Genomic DNA, 22901 nt, shown 5'->3' with positions numbered 1-22901 from the left:
ACATCTGGACAGAAATTGGTATCAGAAATTAAAATCTCAAATAGCGAAATTTGGGGGGGGGGAAGCACAAATCGGAGAATTTGAAAAAATGTCTAAAGCCTATTTTTATAAAGACGCAGATTAATGCATTACTGAAAAAGAAGGAAAAAATCAGGTAGACTAGTGAAGATATTTCACGTTGCATTGTCATAAGAGCTCTGTCATCTTAAAGCTATGATTTTTGGAAAGAAAAAAAATTAAGAAAAAAACTGGAATATCTTTACCTAGTATTAGCAAATTAAAGAAATGGTGCGCTAAATTTTAGTGTAGTCGAAGAATTCAAAGTGATGTTCTTAATCTAAAGAAGGAAAGAGGCGAATATTTGTATTCTGTAGAAAAAATATGCGTTCTCAGTTCCGACGAAATGCATATAGATTGAAAACTCTGCTAAGACCCTAAACTGGACCAAGTTCTCGGTTCTTTTCAAAATGTGCAGTTTGTTTTAATCAGAGGTCTCATTTCGCGCTCTGCCTCAAATTACTGAGAAACCACGTTTTAGATAAAGGATTTGTTTTAGAAGATGGAACTGTTTTAAATTTTGTTATTATTAAAGAGGTTTTAAATAGAGATTGAGAAGAAATCAAATTATGTCACAAACTAAAACCGAATTATTTAATGGTCAAGGGAAACGCGAGACAAAAAGTCGCTCCAGGGAAAACATTATTTTCAAAAAGGACCGCAAAAGGTATACTCCATCCCACAGGAAATCAAAAAGCATCTGACTTCTATGAGTTAATCGATAATGTCTTCGGTATTATGAATCTTATTGTATCCTTTGTAACTAATTATTGATTAGATTTTGTGCTAAATTAGCATTCTAGATAAAATATAATAGTATAAAACATTAAAGTAATTGGCGTAAAAAGACTTGCTTCCTTTACTCACACTTTTGAAAAATTAAATAACTGTATTAGGTACTCTGAGTAAAGCTATTTTGTCAAAATTAAGGTAACAATCTTACATACATTTATTTAATTGTAATATAGATATAAGTATAAATTACAAAATTATTTAAAAAATTATTATATTGAATCGGAAGAGAATTATAACAATGTAAAATTTACAATTAGGCAAAAAATCAAACGTAGGTTAGCAGAAATGTTGCCATATATGTCATATATGTTTAAAACTATGTCAATGTAAAATTGTTTTTTGAGTAAATTTAAACAGCTGCTATTATAGTTATCTTAGAAGCAGTATAAAAATTCTCTCAGTTCACATGCAGATAAAGAAATGATTAGAAATAAACGTTCATTAAATAAAAAACCTGCAAATAAAAATTGAAAAAAACCCACGGAACTTTATGTTAAAAGAGTAGCACATTTTATCTATTATTTTAAAATTGAGTAAGTATTATTAAATTTTTTAATGGTTCAGTCTAAAATGCATAAAGCAGTAACATTGTCTCTTCCAAATAATAGCTATCTTTCACACACAGCTCATTTCAAACGCTAGTTCAAAATCGCTAATTTTCAAGCTGTGAATTGCATCTGCGCGCTCAGTGTCATCATGATTACGTCATCACTTCTCACTTTCTGCTTCAGGGGGAAAAGCTCTATGAGCTAGCCCTTCTCTTCTAAGTCCTGTGGCACCATATATTATCGCAATGTCTTATATTGAACAAAATTAAATAATGAAGAATCTGCATAAATGTATGCTATGTTTTTTGCATTGTTATAAAACAACGGCACCTAAAGCCATCAAAATTTGAATAACGTAATCTTGCATAGAATATGACCATATGGAAGCCCTAATTTGAATTTGAAATTGGTTTTATTATCTATTTCAGATTTTGTAACACTTCAACGCATTTTTGATTAAAAAAAAACTTAACGATTTTAAAGCGACCAACGGCAACACTATACGAAAAAATTTTTTTTTTATCTCCAGTGCGCGAGACTGTGTATCGGAAATTCTAAAGATAGGTTCATTTTAAAATTAATTGCGGTTTTGCTGTTGAACTGAATTTTATAGTTTAAGTACTTAGAACATAATATTTATAAATAAAGGTAACTCACAAAACGCCCCTTTGGACGTAAATTTAAAATCTGAAAATATTCAGATTTTTTTTTTTTTTTAAATCATTCTAAAAAACGGTGAACGCCCTCTGAAGGGTGAACAGCTGTATTTTATTATCTTGCTTGTTGTAATAGTAGGGTTACTAATGTTCGAAAAAGCATAGACAGACGGAAAAATACCCTTAATGATAAAGCCGAGAGATAAGCGCGTTGATAAACATAACAGTGAAAGATAAGCCACTAATAAAGCCGAGATTAGAAATAAAATTATGTGGGGATTTTAAACACCAAATGTCAGGAATATATATCAAATGAAATTCAAATACAAAAATGTTGAGTGATTCCATTCTTTCACTGATATTACAAAAAATGTGCTGGTAAGTATACTGCATGACTGACTCACGTTTAAACTAATCTTTGACTTCTTTTTTCAGGTTTGTTGAATAAGTTCAGAAACTCAGGTGCATCAACAAAAGGAACATCATGTTCGAAGGCGTTGTAGCATACGCACTGAATAAATACCTGGGACGTTTTGTGGAAGATTTGGACAGCGAACAACTGAATGTTGGAATTTTTAGCGGTCAGTAACTTTTAATCATTTTTATTATTGCCTATTTTCATTTACAAGATGCCTATTTTCATTTATGCCTTTGATTGCCTATTTTAATTTATGCCTTTGATTGCCTTTTTTAATTTATGCCTTTGATTGCCTATTTTCATTTATGCCTTTGCAAAATTTTTTGAACTGCGAGTCAAAAGTCTAAGTTTACTTCACAATATTTATCTAGGCGAGATAAAGCAGTATATATATATTTTATTGCGCATTTGTGTTAATACAAAATATGCTAAATTTTAGATGACGCAGATGAAAATACAGCTTATATTACTGAAAAATATGTTTGACACTTTTTTTTTTGGGGGGGGGCTTCACTTTATTACCCCAAGACAGCTATTTATTTCGTTTTGGCATTTTGCATTGATTCACTATAAACGGCGAATCACTTTTTAAATTGTTGCCACCGAATATTAGAGCCCTGTATTATATTTAAAGAAATTAAATAATGAAGAATTTCCGTCAAGGTATGCATGTTTTTTGCATTGTGAATAAACGACGGTACCAACAGCGACCAAATTTTGAATAACGTAATCCTCTACCCGAAAATGGGCACATAGAAGCCCGAATTTTGAGTTTCGACTTTGTTTTATTATTTATTTCACATTTTATAAAACTTTAACAATGTTTTAATTAACAAACTCATCAATTTCAAAGCTAGCAATGGCAATATTGTAAAAAAAAAAAAAAAAAAAAAAAAAAAAATGTTTATTCAGACTTCTAAAGATAGGCTATTGTTAAATAATTTTAGCCTAGAGGAACAGCTCAAATGCGATCGAAGCGGGTATGTGCATGTAATGTCTGCTCAGTTTTCTAATTGTTGCCACCAAATATTATTGCCCTGTCTTACATTTAAAGAAATTAAATAATGCAGAATCTGCATAAATGAGTGTATGTTTCTCGCATTGTGATAAAACAACGGTACCTAGAGCCATCAAAATTTGAATAAGGTAATCTTCCATAGAATATGGGCATGTGGAAACCCTAATTTGGATTTGAAATTTGTTTTATTATCAAATTCAGATTTTGTAACACTTCAACAAATTTTTGAATAAAAAAGTAAACGATTTCAAAGCGAGCAATGGCTACACTGTACAAGGAAGAAAATATTTTTATCTCTAGCGTGCGAGACTGTGTATCGGAAATTCTAAAGATGTGCTCACTTAAAAAATATTTTGCGATATTGCTGTTGAACTGAATTTTATTGTTTAAGTGCAAATAACATGATATTTAATAAATAAAGGTAACACGCAAAACATTAAGAAAAAACGCCCCTTTGGACGTAATTTTGTAAGATCTATCTGATGGGAAAAATTTCTTGGGTGTCAATGAGGAAGTACGTCGCGTATTGTATGCTGTGCAGCGTAAAATGTCTGCCAGTGGTAAAGTGGGTGTTAGGTGGTATAGAACAAGAGAGTAAAAGGTAGATTTTTTTTTTTTTTTTTTAATGTTTGAGGACAGAAGAAAGGGAACTTTGTTGGATGTAATTCAACGGAATTATAAGTGTGCTGTTTGTACGAAGGAAATGGGTATGGTCGAACGTAAAGATCGTTCAGGTGGCTTTGAATGGGTTTGTCGCAAGAAAGGTTCAAATGCTGACCATATAAAGCGTTCCATTAGAAAGGGAACATGGTTTGAGGAAAGTTTTTGGATACTGTTAAATTCTGAGATGCAAGTGGTATTTTCTTAGTGCTTAGATGCTATAAGATGAATTCCCTTTTTTATGTTATTTCATTGTTTGATTTAAAATATAGTTTATTGGGATTATATATTTTTTGTTTGGTTTCTAGTGTAGAACTGGGTACGCCTTTGACTTTGTAAGTGAAAATAGATCGATGTGTACATGGACAATGACAATGGAGTGCGCAATACCCAGTTTGTGCAGTTCTCTGATGTTTTTGTAAGTAAAATAGGTCAATGTGTACATGGGTAACGAGTTTGTGCAGTTCTTTGACTTGTTATTTTGGCTACACAAAGCCAAAATAACAAGTCAAAGATATGCACAAATTCTGTGTCCATGTACCGCTAAAAATCGCCACTTTTAGTCAAGGGGCACCTGTAAATATATTTTTACAACAGGAAGTTTATTTGTAGCCTTGTTCACGATAATGAAATGTGGGCAATCGAAAAACCCATCGCGGTTAATTGAAACGAAAGCGCAGCTGTGATGAGGGGTTGTGACGTCAGTCTTATCCATAACTGTCGCTAAATCATGTTGCCTGGAGACAATTTCATACTCTGTGTGATAATACATATTAAGTACCGTCCGTAATTCGATTCTTGGCATGAGCATCGCTGATTGGTAAACCTACCTTTATAAATTTACATGTATATGGGTTTATAAATCTGTTTATAGAGGTTTACCGAACGGACTGTAAGCAGAGGCGGATGGAATGATCGGGAATTCCTGAAATTTTCCGATTTGGCAATGTCTATAGCTCCGCTGTGTCACAAAAAATGCCGGCACCTTTGTGCAAGTCGGCAGTTTTTTATCGAAATAATCTGTCATAAAGAGGCCAGCTCCACGACGAAAGGTGCTTCCTACAAATTATAAATTAAATTTCCAATGGTGCCGGTACGGCATTTCGCCGACACTCCAAATGAAGGTATTCGGTCTGTACACCTTGGGAAAAGCTCCTTTTTTCAAGTCATAAACTGAACTTAACTATGGTACCGATCTCATAAGGGTGCGGCACCTTTATGCCAGGGTATTCTCTCCAAACTGTAACTAAATGATACAAAGCTGCCTGCACATTTACATTAAAGGTTCCGCCGACACAGAACCCACCATAAAGGATGATGTTGGCGGACATTGCCTTACGATCTAAACTTTTTTTCGTAAGTGTACAGGCACCTTTATGAACAAATGGAACCTTAAGCGTAATTGCAGGATTCTTGTAACAAAGCGTAATAAACTCACGTAAAAGTGTAATACAAAATATGGAATAGATAATAAAAAAAATCATATTCCAAATTTGAGCTTCCAGATGCCCATATTCGGGTGGAGGCGTACGTTATTCAAAATTGGATGGCTCTGCGTACAGCTGTTTTATCACAATGCGAGAAACATACATGCATCTATGCAAATTCGTCATTATTTAATTTCTTTAAATATAACACAGGGTTGTAATAATTGGTGGCAACAATTTAAAAGTGGATCAACGTTTATGGTTTTCAACGCAAAATGCCAAAACGAAACTAATAGCCGTTCTGGGGGTAACGCCTTTTGGACTAATAAACATATAAATTCCAAAGATAAATGTATTCGGTTCCTCGTTTTAACGCCGTCCTCATTACCTCTTTGCATATTCATATCGAAGGGATTTTATTTTTTACGCAAAAGTGTAAAAGCGGAAAATTTTCAGGTTTCTTTACTTCGACGATTTCGAAAAGATACATCCACCTTTATGCATGTCGGCAGCTATTCATATAGTATATCTTCGCATGAGAGTTCCGGCATCTTGGTAAAGGTTGCATTCTTCATGGTGCATACAAAACCTAGGTGTAGATTGGGTACCTCTGTTCAATAATGCTGCGGCACAATCGTACCTTCACATCGTCCTTCACATGTTTATACATACGTGCATGCACACATGTATATGCATGCGTACGTGCATGCATATACATACATATATACTCTTATGAAATGTACGGGCGCGGTGAGATAGCTTCCCCGCAAAGAAGGTTTAGGGTTGCCATAAACAGCAAGAATAGGCAAAGTTGCCACATTTGGCGAGAAATCCCCTATTTGGCGACAAAGTTGGCGATATACCATGTACGGATGGTGAACCTTCTGGAACGAATTCTTACCGGTTTAGCCCAGAATGTTCTCGAACACAAGCCGAAAGCTATATAAACCCTGCTGGCCCGCAGTGAGAGTGTGTGCCTCGTCTTACGAGCTGATAGTCAGTCATTGAGCGAGTGTCTCGAAGTCTGTTTTTTTGAATAATATTTAGCGGCAGAAACTGAAAAATGTGACTTTCTGGCCAATAGTTTTCTTGTTTCTCAATATGTGTCTCATGTTTCTTACCGGTAAATTTTAATACTTTCTTAATTCAACCAACCACGTTGAGAATGAACCCTGTATATACGCCAGAAATGTATATTTGGGATGAGGTTTTAAGTACGGATCTGATTTTTGTCAATAGACGAGAAAACCAGCAGAAAGTCTAATTACTATAAAATGCGCGCAGTTTTATAGAGAAACGATGGAAAGTGCAGCTTATACAGATCTTTTAAAGAATGATTTAGGAAAAAAAAAAAAAATGTCGCTTTTTGTTTTCTTTTTAGCTCAAAGGGGCAGTTTACCCAGAAGGACTATTAACCCATTAATTGCCAATTTTTTTTTCTGAATTTAAATTTATTTCTAGGTGTCTAGATTGACATAGAGACTGGAAATTGGAATATAGATAGAATCTGTCATGAGCCCCAAATGGTAATCGTCATTCAAATAGCTCTCGCCGGAAAATAAAATTCACATTGACAATAAATAGTTAGCAGATATATTCCAAAACTATTAGAGAACACGGCAACACATAGGAGTTGGAAAAGATGCGTATAATAATATGACATTCCGCGTTTTCAAAATGTTCAAATCTTGGAAACTCACAAACATTTTACTTCTTCTCACAAATAATACTCTCCATCTCACTCATTTAACTACTTCTACTCAATAACTCGTGCTAAACCTTGAGAAAGGTTTAACAGCAATGCAAAAAAAGTAACCATTGTTGCCAACCTAATTAAGGTTACCAAATTTCCGCTACTTAGACAAATCCCGAAATGGGGATCATGGCAGTTAATGGGTTAATTTCGTTTTGGCATTTTACATTGATTCGGTATAAAAGGCGAATCTCTTTTCAGATTGTTGCCACCCAATATTACAGCCCTGTATTATATTTAAAGAAATTAAATCATAAAGAATCTGCATAAATGTGTGTATGTTTCTCGCGTTGTGATAAAACAGCGGCATTTAGAGCCATCTAGGTTTGAATTTTGAATTTGTTTTATTATCTGTGTTATATTTTGTAAAGCATTTATAAGTTTTTGATTAAGGAACTCAACGATTTCAAAGTGAGCCATGGGAGGGCCATCCAATTTTGAATGACGTAATCCTTCTACGAATATGGGCATCTGGAAGCCCAAATTTGAAGTTTGCAATTTGTTTTATTATCGACTTTATATTTTGTAACCCTTTAACTAACTTTTGATTAACAAACTGAAAGATTTCAAAGCGAGCAATGGCAACGCTGTACGAAAAAACAAAACAAAACAAAAAAAAAAAAACAAAACAAAAAAAAAAAAAAAAAAAAATTTATCTGCATCACGCGAGACCGTGTATCGAGAATTTTAAAGATAGGCTTCTTTTAAAATTATTTTGCTGTATTGCCGTTGAACTGAATTTTAAGGTTTAAGTGCGAAGAACATGATATTTAATAAATAAGGGTAACAAACAGAACGTTACAAATACGCCTCTTTGAGCGTATTGTAAAATATGAAAGCTTCAGTTTTTTTTTTTAAATTTTAAATATTACGTAGCGATAATATTTGGTGGCTACAATCTGAAAAAAGGATTCTTACACGAAGGTCATGTAGACAAAAAGTGAGTTTCGAGACGAATAACAACTCTGTTGCAAAAAAGGAATTACATTTAATCACATGGGACAAGTGGAGAAAAAAAGGCTAGAAACAAAGATGATGAGAGCCTACCACTTTGGGGCATTTAGGCCTTACAAGGACTGTCCCAAAATAAGTGTTCTGACAGTAGCTTCGCCTGAAATAATTAAAGGTCGGGAATTCCCTTTATTAAGGCGATGGAAATTTTATTTTTGGCGTGGCGTGTATTATTTTAGATCCTGCATCGAATGTCAAGGCAAGAACAAAATATCCCGAGGACGTTCCAATCTGTGGAGGCACATTGAAGAATTAAGAGGTTAGAACATCAATTTATTAATAATTAAATTCTATACACAACTTCAAGCCCCACCTTGGAATGGATCCTTAACTCCAAACAAGTGAAGCGTATACATAAATAAAAATTAAATTGGGTTACTTCCAATTATCAACTAGAAAAGAAAAAGGGTTAAAAATTCTCAAAGGTTTCAGATTTTAAATTACGTACAAAGGGGCGTTTTTTTTTAACATTTCGCGTGTTACATAAATTTATTAAATTCAGTTCAACAGCAATGTCGCAAAATAATTTTAAAATGAGCCTATCTTTAAAATTCTCGATACACAGTTTCACGCCTTGGAGATAAAAATGTTTTTTTTTTCCTTGTACAACGTTGCCATTGCTCGCTTTGAAATCCTTGGGTTTGTTAATCAAAAATTCGTTAACGTTTTATAAAATATGAAATCGATCATAAAACAAATTCCAAATTTCAAATTTGGGTTTTCAGATGCCCAGATTCGCAGCAGGATTACGTTATTAAAAATTGGATGGCTCTAGGTACCGTTGTTTGATCACAATGCGAGAAATATACATACATTGATGCAGATTTTTCATTGTTTAATTTCTTCAAATATAATGCAGGACTCTAATATTTGGTGGCAACAGTGCAAAAAGTGAAACGGACATTTCTAGCGAACCAACGCAAAATCACAAAACGAAAACAATAGTCCTTCAGAGACTAAAAGAAAATTAAAAAAACCTAAATCAGAGATATTAATTAAAACTCGGAAAAACGATCATTTTCGCCCTCATTTTTCCGAGTGGCAACAGACTCCCACGCTGGGGATAAAAATCTCCTTCATTTTGAGCAGTGTTGCCATTGCTCGCTTTCAAATCGTACAGTTTGTTAATAAAAAATTTCTAAGATTTACTATGAAATAAAAAAAAAAGCGTTGCTAAAGATTAAATACATTATTCCCGATTCCAAAAATTCATGGGAAGCCATTTCGACTTTTCCCATTTTCGTACGACTATAATCAGCCGAAATATTAATTAAAAACTCTGAAAACACTCACTTTCGTGCTCATTTTTTCGAGTGGGAACAGTCTCGAGCGGTGGAGATAAAAATGTTTCATTTCAAAAAGTGTTGCTACTGCTCGCTTTCAAATCGTAGAGTTTGTTGACCAAAAATTTGCAAGTTTTACAAAATTTACAGTGGTTCCCAAATGTGTTCGTACACTTATGATTTTCATTGAAATAGGGCTCTATCCATTAATTAAAAGTAAACTTTCTGAATGAGATTTTAATAATATGATATATAGTCTATTCGTAACAAAATTACATGAGATATTTTTAAAATATAGCGAAACTTTATTTTTAAGAAATTAATAATCAAAAAGTTATAAACATTTTATCTCACAAAAGTCTTCGTACACTGAAATGTTTTTGGATAAAATCAAAATTAGAATTATCGTTTGCCGCATTTTTTAATTTTTGCATTGTAGTGGCATTTAAAAAATCGTTTGCTATAATTTTTTTATTGTTTATTTAATAATATTCTTTTTATTATTGAAAACTGGGTCGCACTCGTAAAGAAATTAAAAACAGCATTCGAAAATTGATAATTTTTCACCATAGTAGCGGTAAATCAATTCGAAATATCGCTAAATTTGTTAATTTATCCCATTCTACAGTGCAGTGTGTGATAAAACGCTTTAAAGAAGAAAATCGGATTGAAAACAAGGTAAGAAAAGGTCGACCGAGAAAGTTAACTAAACGTGAAGAGAGATTTATTATAAGAAAATTTGTGAAAAACCCACGTTTGAGTGCTGTAAAAGTTTCTGCAGAATTTAATGCAAAGTTTTCCACTTCATTTTCACCTTAAACTGTTCGACGAGTTCTCAGAGAAACTTATAGATAGATCTTATTATTCTTATAGATCTTATTATTAAAATCTCATTCACAAAGTTTACTTTTAATTAATGGATAGAGTCGCATTTCAATGAAAATCATTAAGTGTACGAACACTTTTGGGAGTCACTGTATACATATAAAGAAGAATGTCTGTTTGCGTGTATGTTTGCTTGTCTGAAATAAAAATAACTGAGACTTTTTTTTTAAATCATTTATTTTTTATTTATTTCTTGCAGGAACTGTCCACTTGACCGACCTGCATCTCAAGGCGGAAGCTCTGGTAAGTGATGTTTGCTTATTTCTAACAATTTTTAAAATGTCCCGTTGTGTTTTTTTTTGTTTGTTTTGTTCACATAAATTAATGAGTTTCATTTAAATTAAAGTGCCGGGAAAGTGAGCATTTATCTGTTTCTAATCACGGTTACATAGTAGACACTGCGTAAAGGGACTCATACACCTTAAAACCCATAAGATCTTGAAATATGTGACTTGGAAAAATTGTGATAACTTATTTATTTTAAAAGCAATTACTTCCAACCTTTTACAGCTGACTACATAATATAGCTGCTTTTTGAAATAGTAATCAGAAAGTTTTGTGTTGCCACAAATATTTTTATAAGTTAATTCTCTTTGTGACAAAATTTTTCGTCATGTTTCCACCTTGCGCGCACAGTTTAAAACATTCTGTTGCGTAATTTAATACCATATTTAATAGATAGCTTTTATAACATTTGGAAACGACTGTGAACCAAAAATTCGAAGAATTTCATGTTAGATTTTTATTTTATTTGGAGTTGGGTTTATAAACTGTAATTTATTAAAAAAGTCTGTCATGTTTTCGTCCATAAAATTTTTTAATACTAAAATATTCATCAGATTTTAGGTTCAGTTAGAAAATACTACCCATATAAAAAATTCCATCTAATTTCAAGTACCATTAGCGATTTTTAAAATATCATGCGCGCAATGCGGAAACATGACGAAAAATTTTGTCACAAAGTAAATTACAAAAATATTTGCGGCAACACAAACTTTCTGGTTACTAGTTTCCAAAGCAGCTATATTATGCAGTCAACTGCAAAAAGTTGGAAGTAATTGTTTTTGAAATAAATATAATATCCAAATTCTTGCAACAGTGACATACAGTGTCTCACAAAAGTGATGGGACACTTGTGCTTTACAAAAGGAAACTGTAGTAACATAAATTAAAAAAAACATGTAAAACTTTTTTGTGGGTGTGTTTCATACTTAAATTTAGTAACAATTATTACATAACATACATTTTCTCAAAATATTAAAGTATTAATTTAATAAAAATATAATTGTTTAGAACGGAGCAAAAAATGGCTCACATAAGTGATGGGACACTTACTTTTCCATTAAATATTTATCCAAAAATTTTACTTTTTAAAAGGTTTTTAATATTTTGTTGGATCTCCTTTTACTTTTAAAACATGATTTAATTTTCTTGGGATGGATTCGGATAATATTTTTGTGATTTCTGGAGTGATTTTACCCCATTCTTCTTGAAGCATCGATTTTAATTGTTTTGAAGAAATGGTGTGTTTGCGAATTCTTGATTCCAATTCTTGCCAAATATTCTCTATGGGATTCAAGTCTGGAGATTGTGGTGGTGTTTTTATTATTTCAGGACAGTTATACAGCAGCCAGAGTCTAACGTTCAAAGCTGTGTGCTTGAGGTCATTGTCCTGGTAGAATTTAAAATCGTTATGAAGGTTAAATTTTCGTGCTGAAGATTTTAAATTTTGATTTAAAATGTCAATATACTTGTACTGATCCATTACACTGTCAATAAAAACAAGATTACCAACTCCAGCGGACGACATACACCCCCATACCATAACTCCTCCTCCACCATGTTTTACTGTTGGCACCAAGTTCTGTTTGCGAAATTCTTCCCTGGGTTTTCTCCACACCAAGATTCTACCATCAGAACCAAATATATTAAATTTACTCTCATCAGCAAATATAACTTCATTCCAGTAATCAGAATTCTTATTTATGTTGGATTTTGCGAATGCCAGTCTGAGTTTTCTATTCTTTTCACTTACGAAGAATTTTTTCCTGGCTGCTCTACCGTGATATCCAGCAGATCGAATTACTCTTCCAATAGTCTCAGGATTAACAATTACTCCATATAATGCTTGTAAATCAGCAGCAACTTTAGGAGCACTCAATCTTGGATTTTTTTTTAATATTTTGAACGATAATTCGTTTTATTCCATCGGATAGCTTTGATGGTCGGCCAGGTCTTCTTTTATCCTGAATGATATGATTCTTTTTATATCGTTTAATGATATCGAAAACTGTTGAATGACTCAAGTTAACTGTTTCAGCAGTTTCTCTAATAGATTTTCCCCGTTCAATATGCAAATTAATAACTAATTTTCGAATTTCAGGCAAAGTTTCTTTTCGTTTAGCATTCATGGCTGCACAGAGCTAAAAAACACAAAAATTCCAAAACGAACTGGAGAGAAATACTGCATACGATTTTATAAATCATTGCCAATTGCTTTTGAGTAAAAATGAAAACCCCCCAAAATATTTTTATTGCTTACTTCGGACGATTTTTGTTGCATAGTACATAGGTGTTCCATCACTTATGTGAGCCATTTTTTGCTCCGTTCTAAACAATTGTATTTTTATTAAATTAATATTTTAATATTTTGAGAAAATGTATGTTATGTAATAATTGTTACTAAATTTAACTATGAAACACACCCACAAAAAATTTTTACATGTTTTTCTAATTTATTTTATTACAGGTTTCTTTTGTAAAGCATAAGTGTCCCATCACTTTTGTGAGACACTGTATTTGAAGATCATAAGGGGTTTAAGGTGTATGAGCCCCTTAAGGTGATCGGATATTGTTATTGATTAGCGAAATGATCGCCCATTTGTATACGAAAAAAATAGAAAATACACCCTTTATTTGCGACCATGAATAACCTTCATATGCTCGAATGTTATAGAGGCCGCACAACCGGTATAATGGTTAGCGTCGCTGACTGCCGTGCTGAAAGGCGCGGGTTCGAATCTCGGAGAAGGCATGGATGTTTGTTATAAGTTCGTCAGGATGGTTAGTGTGTGTTTATCTTTCATTCTGCAGGATGTCTCTAGCGTTTTATAAATTCTTTTATTACTACACTAAATATTTACATATAATTCAAGAATATCCGTCACCTCATTCACACTCTCTAGACTGCCCTATTCTCCACTACAGTCGGGCGCCCTCTGTCGACTCATTACATGTTTGTGCAGTGTCTCTGCGGCATGGTGGCACTCTAAATATGCGGCGAGCCGAAAGTCCTCTCGCGTGGTTTCGCCTCGACCCCCTGGGTGCTCTTCATCAAAACAAAAAAGCGAGGTTTTGTTTAGTTTGGGGCAGACTTTTATGAACTCTGTTGATTTTCAGAACGATCAGACATAGGTTTCTCTTCTTCAGAGACAAGATGATGGCAGAAGACATCTATTATTATTTGTTGTTACTTACGTATTCCGCCCAAAGGAACTATACGGCGCAGGGATGCTTTCGTGGAGGACGTTTTAAGAGAAACTTGCTTGTAGTGAGAAGTTACACATGGAGAAAACCCGGAAAACGCCCATGCAACTAGCCCGTTCTTGGAATTCGAACCTCGAACCGAACTACCAGTGCTCAGGGCCTTTACCGCTCAACAGCTGGTGGGCCCCCAAGGACCAGTAAAGGCCAGAAAATTAATATATAGCTAAATAAATAAACAAAAATAAAATGTAAATTAAACATGGTAGAGATTTTTTAATAGTCTAATTACTCTGTACATTGCTTTCTACATGAAAAACCAGATAAATATTTCTATTAACCCCTTAAGGACCAGCGTCGGGAGAACGAAGCGCAGTTACGGCACCGGATCCGCTGAAATGGATCGTCGCCACCGGCCCGTGCATTTTCAGCAGCTAGGCCTAATTTTACAAAAGAAAAATCGTATAAAATCAGCATTTTGATATTATGACTTTAATTTTTAGAGTTGCGTATTTAATATACTTGTTTTCAATGTGTATTAATATAAAGAATATCACATTAATAGAAATAAATTAAACAGGCAAAATACTAAAATCATTACTATACGCATAGAAATAAGTACTATAAACATGAAAACAAAAATTACAAATAAGAAATTAAAAAAAAAAAAAAAAAAAAAAAAAAAAAAAAAAAAAAAAGAATTACCTGTAGGTAAATCAATTGTAATTTAAAAATTCTGCTGTGTGTGAAATAATTCAAAACAAGGATCGACACACAGTCCTACGTTGCATATTTCGCACTCAAAATACGTTGTTTGGTTTCGCTTTTCCTTGGTTTTAGCGCACGCAACGCATCTTCTCCTACTTTTATTACCTTTTTCGTCAACGTAAATTTTCGGAAACTATCTTTCAGTTATACGGAAAGGTATAGTGTCCGGTGATTTTGGACAAATTTTTAAGTTTTTAAGTAAGGTCTCTTCGCCATGGCTAACGGAATGAAACTGAATATAACCCCAAGACATGTCCCAAAACTTCTTCAAAAGACACTCAGAAATATCCCCAAACCCTGTGTGATATCAGGTTTATATTAGAAAACTTTCTGTTTTTCTAAATCGAAAACAGCGTCCACGATGACCGGAAAGTGATCAAGGAAAGACCCCCACTGGCGGGATATCCATTACTGATCACGTCAATCTATACATTATATGTAAAGTAAATTATATACCAAAATAAATTATATACCAAAATAAATTATATACCAAAATATAACGCCTGTAGCCATTATATATATCGACCATTTGGAACATTATATATAATGACCTATTAAATCGAGTAAGAAAAACAAAAACGCTGGCTCTTTCCTGAGCAATGTGAGCAAGAAATGTTACGCGTCGAGAAAGCTGATAGTCTTTCCCCTTCTGTAATAATGCTGTAATGTAATTTTTTAATTAACCAAGAAAGCGTATGTTAAGTTTCAAAATAAACAGAAAAACAAAACAAAAAACAAAAAATCCTAACAAAATAAATAATTAAAAAAAAAAAAACTCCCGTGCTCCTTTAATTCACAGTCCCACTTATAGAGAACGTGATTTCCAGTTTGTTTATTTCAATAAATCTCTCAAAACCAAAAGCACAAAACAAAATCTAATGCCAGTACATGAAGGTAAAATGCCGCATGAATCAAACTATGTGAAAATAATTACCACTTAGCTCCCTTTACTGGCTTTTAAAAATTCAAATAAATCGTTCGTTTTACTGTCGCGTATGCGCGGCGCTGGGCTCGTAAAAGCAGAATCGTTGCGTCGCATATACGGGACGCTGGGCTGGTAGGAGTGGAATCGTTGCGTCGTGTATACGCGACGCTGGTCCTGAGTTAAGAGAATCGAAGGCAATAGCCGTGAGGAGCTTTCTAAAGCAAGCGAACTGGCCGATTAAGCGTTAGTTAAATAAAAACTTTTGTCACAAAGCATATTAAAATATAAAAATATTTGTGGTAACACAAACTTTCTGGTTACTAGTTCCTGAAGCAACTATATTATGAAGTTAGCTGTAAAACGTTGGAGGTAATTGCTTTTAAACGAAATAAGTTATCTCAATTCTTGCAACAGTAACGCATTCGAAGGTCTTAAGGTTTTTATGGTGTACAAGCCCCCTTAAAAGAGATGATTCTGATGAAGAGGGACTTTATTTGCCCTCGAAACTGATAGGGTACAACAAGTTGTTTGCTTCACTTTAATGATTTATTTGAGGCATGTTTATCTTCTGTTTTTATTATGAAAATGTTCTCGTCCCCAATTTGTCAGACAATGTGCTGTAACGAAAGCTTTAAGTGTGAGGCGAGTCCACGCGAAAACGACGGAGACGCCGGTCATATCTCCGGCGAGAGGAGGCCAAATTCACTCCTCGTGTATCCTTGCGCGCGTCTTTGCCTGATGACAGACAGGTTTGGCTCCGCCGCATTAACCCACTTTCTGTTACACAATGACGGCATCAGAACTCGCTTTCTTCGAGACGCGAGTTTTCTTTTAACTTTCTTCCTCACAAGGCTTCATTTTTTTATCTTCTCTTTTCTTTTCTTTCAGGCCGGGCTGGATCTTCCCGTCGAAGTGAAAGGAGGCTGCATCGGTGAGTATCGATCGGTACTTCTCGAAATGGAACCGTTTTGCCAGTTCTTCCTCAATCAGTTTTACTTTTTCTTCTTTTCTTTTTTACCTTTCTCCTTTTTTTACTTTTGCATCTTTTTTTAACCTTTCTTCTTTTTTTTTTTCTTTTTGTCACATTTCTTCTGTTTTTACTTTTTCTTCTTTTTTTTTTGCCTTTTTACTTTTTCTTCTTTTATTTTTGCCTTTCTTCTTTTTACTTTTTCTTCTTTTTTACCTTTCTTTTTTACTTCTTTTCTTTTAACCTTTTTTCCTTTTTACTTTTTCTTCCTTTTTAACATTTCTTCTTTTTTACTTTTCTTCCTTTCTTTTTTACCTACTTTTAAAGCCTTCTACCATTTTACATTTTCTTCTTTTTTACCTTTTTACTTTTCTTCTTTTTGTAACCTTTCTTATTTTTACTTTTAATTCTTTTTTAACCTTTTTTCTTTTTTGCTTCTTCTTTTTACCTTTCTTCTTTCTACTTTTTCTTCTTTTTTAACCTTTATTCTTTATTTTGCATTTTCTTTTTTTACCTTTTTTCCTTTTTTCTTACCTTTATTCTTTTATTACTTTGTCTTGTTTTTTTTTTTTTAATGCAGATATTACAAAAGATTCATTCATTGAGATAAATTCGATTTCTCTTTAAATTGGTGAGATATCGCCAAGTTCGTGATTGTTTAATGACTAATTTTTGTCGCCAAACTTGGCGAGTCTCAGTGTTTGACATTTTGATCCGCTCCCTGTATAACAGTAATTGTAAAACAGTAGTTGTTCCTTATGCAGGGTGTATCAGTACAGCGGTGACAAACTTTCAGGAGAGATAGAATACACCTAGACAATGGGAAATCACATGTCAATGCATGGTCGGAAACGCTTTCCTGGTACGGTAGTGGCGACACAAAAGTCAAGAAAAAAGTACACGAACGGGGTGAGATAACATGTTTGTATTTCAGAGTACAATTGGTAGAGAAAGCAAGTACAAGAGTAGAAAAAGCAACACAAAGAGACAACGATCATCAACAAAGGTAGTGTTCGAAATTACAATTCGGACCGTGATGCAGAAACCGTGCGTCATGCATCATCCATGGGATCTTCTATTCCTGATGCAGATCTTCCATGCACCAGTAAAGTGAAGCCTCCATCACGGCCCGGAGTCGTAATTTCGAACATCTTCTTTAATTACGATCGTTGTTTGTTTTTGTTCTTATCTGTAAGCTTCGGCTGTACAAAACATAATAAAAATGCTTAGTCTCAGTGTTTGTGTCTTCCTTTTTTGCGTTTTGTGTCGTCACTACCGCTCCAGCAAAGCGTTTCCGACCATGCATTGCTATGTGATTTTCCATCGTCTAGGTGTATTCTATCTCTCTTGAAAGTTTTTCACCGCCGTGCTGATACACCCTGTATGCATAACCGCATCCGGTACTTGCTTCGGCAGCACATATACTAAATTAGAACCACATTTGGTCCTTATACGCATCAGTACTACTATTCCTTCTAATTTCCTTCGGAAACATCTAATAATCCTGAATGGGAATAGGGACCTTGCTCAAGCTATACATAATGCACAACATTTTAAAAATAATTCGCAAATCTGATGAAGCTATTAAGTAAACGTTTTATCGAATATATAAAATACTAAAATTTAGAATATAAACATGAATTAGTTTATAAAATTAATTCATCAGTACCTGTTTCCTTGTTACCTTCGGGTTTGGTCAATTAGCAACGAAGGCCAAAAAGAAAGAAACATATTTAGTATTTCCTTATAAAAATTTGAAACTGATGACTGAAATTATTTCGAGGGTACTGTAAGAATATCTTTCTCTTATAGACCAAAATAAATGTGCTGGTAAAAATATGGAGAACTGAATTTTCTTTCAACAAATTCGGAAGTAAAGAAGTCTTAGAAGGAGTTTCTAAGTGATATTAATTCAGATTACTAATTGCAAAATAGTACTTCTTTATAAAAGGATGTCGTTTTTAAAATTTTTATTCTAACTGGGAAATAACATACCATCGTTTAAAAAAAGTGGAAAAATATGAAATTTCGTTAACACAGTCATTCGCTTGACATCCTTTGGATAAATAATATTCATAGAAATATAATAATAAATATGAATATTCTTTGAAACTTGGGAAATATTTAGCATGTTTTTGGCAAATCATTTCATGAGAAACTATATTTCGGTTCTGAGAATAACATGCATATATACCTACATAAATGGCTTAATTACTTTTAAAGCAAAAATATAATAGAACTCCAATTATCTGGACTCCAAATATCTTTAACTCCAAGTATCCGGAACTAGATATCAAAATCGCTTGTTCTTCCTAGACTCTATTACTGTTGATTCAGCTGCATGCTTTTAATTTTTTATCAATTAAATTAATATAAAAATAATACAGCACAGTCTAAGATGCTTTTCAAATGATTTTAAATAATGAGCTTACTATGTATATTCATATAAAATAAACAGCAATATGTAGTATAGTAGTGTATGTTTGGAATGGACAATACAAGTAAGAAGGGTTAAGTTCCACGAATTACAGGTGCTCCCACGCTTCGGAATACAGAGACCAAACACTTGTGCTCTGAGTAGACTGTTCTCAGTAGAACTGAGTAGACTGTTCTGAGTAGAACATCTACGTTTTTGTGCAAAGATCCTTTGCGATGAATGACCTTAAAATTATAAGGTTGTAATGAGAGTGCCCAGCGCATCAATCTAGAGCTACATTTGGCGTTGGATTGTAGCCAGACCAAAGGGGTATGATCAGTTTGAATCAAGAATTGTTGTTGACCATCCAGATAAAAATGCAGTTTCTTGATAGCATAGATGATGGCAGCTCACTCTTTTCAGCAGTACAATAATTCTTTTCGAATTTAGTAAATTTTTGCTTATATACAAGGAAGAATGTTCATGTTGTTCATCATCTAATTGGCATAGTACTATACCCATGCCATTGTCTGAGGCATAGGTTTGTATAATAAGCCTTTTCGAGTAGAATTAAGTACACTGGTGTGAAAAACTTAAGCAACAAGTGTTCTTTTTGCGATAACTCCACGAGAAATCATCTGAGAGACATGAAATTCAGAAATGAGAGACAGGCATTTGTATTTAAACGATAACGTACGCATAGTTGCGCAAAAATGAATACAATGCATACAGTATAAAATCAAACATAAAAAAGCTTTATCTACCTCGTAGTATCGTTACACGTGATTGTCTGTACAAGAGGAAGAACAACAAGCAGATGTTTCTTACTGTGAGATATGCCCTTCTCTTACTGCAATGGTTGCTTCGCACCGTCTCTCCATACTCAGCACTAGATTGCCTAACAGATCTTGAGGTAAGAGTGCTAATTCCTCAATCAGCATCTGTTTCAGTTGTTGGGTGTTCCCCAGAGAATGTAATCGTGCCACAGGGTGATTTCACAAAACATTCCGCACATATTCTCTGGGATTTTAATCAGGAGAGTACCCTGGCCAATCCATTTGAGTGATATCTTTACGTTCCAGTATCTTCTGAACAGCAGGAGTTCAGTGTATCCGTGCATTCTCTTTCATAAAGAAGAAGTCTGCTCTAATGGCACCTCGAAACAGACGCATATGGGGAAGGATCACCTCCTGACAATAACGATCTCCGGTTACAGAACCTCTGTCGAAAACGTGGAGCTCTTTCCGTCCGTTCAGCATGATGCCTCCCCAGACGAGAACTCCAGGACCACCGTAACGGTTTCTTTCCGCGATGTTACTGGGATGAAACCATGTCCCGACCTTTCTTCAAATCAATTGGCGTTGAGAATCGCTTGTAGAGCTAAAACAACTCTCATTCGTAAAGAGGACACGACTCCATTGATGAGATATCCAGTTTTTGTGCTCCTTGCTCCACTCTAAACGATGGCCATCTTTTAAAGGGATGCAGCGTTTAGGACGGCGGTCGAATAGGCCATCTTTGTGAAAACGTCTGGACACAGTAAACCGCGATATATATCGCCTCGTTGCTGTACACAGTTGCTGAGCTATGGCGCTTGCTGAATGGTTTCGGGCTCTTTTCACGTGCAGGACGATATATTGGTCATCCACAGCAGTTGTTTTCCTGGGGCGGCCACCACTAACTATTCTAATAGCTGTACCTATGGTTTGGAAGGCTTTCCGAGTGCGCAAAACGACACTTTTGTTGATTCCGAACTCTTCAGCTACACTGGTCACACTGCCCCCCTCCTCCAGTTTTCCAATTATTCTTCGACGTGTGAAGTCATCCAGGTGATTTCCTTTCGCCATACTTCACGAAAGAACTTACACTTGCAGCGAATATCTTTGCGTCTCCGTCGTTCCTTTTATTGTAGTCTTGAGTTGAGCGCGCCGATCGCACGCGTTTTGCGTACGCTCAACGTGGCCTGTGACGTATGCATACGCATGACCTTTCTACTGAATTGTGTGTCCATTGTACTGATCGCAAGATACTCTTTTCTGCAATTTCATGGCTACCTGATAAAAATTTACATTGTTGCTTAAGTTTCGCACACCAGTGTAATATAATATTTCTTAGTGTATGTAATCAAGTTCAAAATTTATTTTATTCTTTAATGTATGCTCAATTGACGTGTACTTTAAAGTTCTACATTTTCTTTCTATTTAAATGTGGTGTAAACGTATTTGTTGAAAACTTAAAATTTTGGTTTAAAGTTTGGAACTTATGGGAGAAATTACCTCCTCTTAAAATGATTGAGAAGGCGGAGCACATAAGCTTTCGAATTTTACAGAACTTTTCCCTTCGGAAAAAGTTGCTTCGTTGGGGAAGAGGTTGTAACAGCTTTAATATCGTTATTTATCTCTCGTGCATTTGAAATAGATGAATAATAAATAATGTACAGGTTACTGGCAATATTGAAACGCAGGGCTCGAGAGCCGTATGCATTTTCTCGCAAGAAGCAGTTAATTATTTTTTTTTTTTAAAAATAAGTTTGCATATTTTTTCTTCTCTTGTTTGTATGTCGCCATTTTTTGAGTGTAAAATAAAAGTTATTGCTGTGTTCTATCATTGGAGTTTACTTCAAATTCCTAAAGAAGTACCACAGTACGTACGTATCTCGCATAACTCAAAAACGAGTAGTCTCAGAACGTTGAAATTTTGTATATATAGGACTGCTATAACATGTAGATGTGCAAGTATTTTGGTTGTCATCGACCGCACCAAAATTGTATAGATATATGTACACTCTGTTACTCGGCTCAGTGAGCTCAGTTTCTTTGTTCTTATATGTTTATAAATTGCGCATTTTTTGCTTTAAAAATGATTGAATTATGTTGTTCTTATCATCCAGTTAAGGTTTTTATGCCTTTAGTAAATCTGCAAGCAATATTTGTAGAATTACCAACAATTTAAAAGCTGTTTGAATGTAGTTAAGCCTAATTTTAAATAACATGGCGGACATGTTTGTTTACATTTGAAACAGCAGAAAAGTAAATTTGTTGCCAATCTAGAGAGACTAAGCTTCGCAACAACAAAAATAACCCCTTCATTTATTATTTAAATCATGCTTAATCCTTTCTGGAATTTTTCGAGGAAATAAGTGTTTAAGATTTACTTCAAAATTTTTAAGATAAATATTTTATGTATTTTTGCCTTGTCGCGAAGGGAGAACTGAATTAATTAATGAGAAATACTGAATCGTCTGTGAAAAACTTTCTTTTGTTTGCTTAATTTCTTTTACGCATCCTTCTAGATTTATTGTAGTATTTGAATAGAACATGTGGCAACGATTCGATAATTCTGCAGATGATATAAATTTTTTGCATTCTGAGTTATAATATGAATGAAATACAACGCTGTTAAGTGAACCTAGCGCCAGAGTGTGGCTATGGATTGGATTGGATTATTTAATTATGGCAAAGCACACGAGGGCTATCTGGCTAAAGGGAGGGATGCCTTCATGGAGGACTTTCTAAGGTAAACTGGCTCGTATACACGTTACACATGGGAAAAACTACGAAAACGCCCTTGCAGCCAGCCTGTTCGCGGGATTCGAACCTCGACCGAACTACCAGTGTTCAGCGTCTTTACCGCTCGGCGGCTGGTGGGCGTGGCTATGGTAAACAAATATAGTGAGTGCATTCTACTGGGTTTATGCGCTACCGACGAAGTAGATTTAATTCAATCCAATAAGTTTAAATGAAATGCAAGAAAAAATGCATATAATTTAATATTCCGTACAAGGAAGTCATGTGGTGAACACATCAGAATTTTTACATCTATTAGTCCGTA

General features: G+C 34.3%; 1 protein-coding gene across 1 annotated transcript in view; it reads left to right on the top strand.

Moving 5' to 3' along the window:
* LOC118194141 (intermembrane lipid transfer protein VPS13A-like) overlaps window positions 1-22901 on the top strand; it is a 483044-nt gene that overhangs the window by 10343 nt on the left and 449800 nt on the right. The window contains exons 2-4 of the mRNA XM_085810380.1: window positions 2492-2637; window positions 10711-10754; window positions 16576-16618. Of these exons, the coding sequence (XP_085666506.1) occupies window positions 2541-2637; window positions 10711-10754; window positions 16576-16618 (184 nt within the window). The 5' untranslated portion in view covers window positions 2492-2540. The remainder of the gene's footprint in view (window positions 1-2491; window positions 2638-10710; window positions 10755-16575; window positions 16619-22901) is intronic.

This window comes from Stegodyphus dumicola, chromosome 2 (assembly GCF_044657685.1).
Source record: "Stegodyphus dumicola isolate Sdum_Otavi_A_Nest chromosome 2, ASM4465768v1".
In the NCBI taxonomy this organism is placed as follows: Eukaryota; Metazoa; Arthropoda; class Arachnida; order Araneae; family Eresidae; genus Stegodyphus; species Stegodyphus dumicola.
The sequence above is the reverse complement of the archived record's forward strand: the minus strand, read 5'-3'. Positions and strand labels throughout refer to the sequence as shown.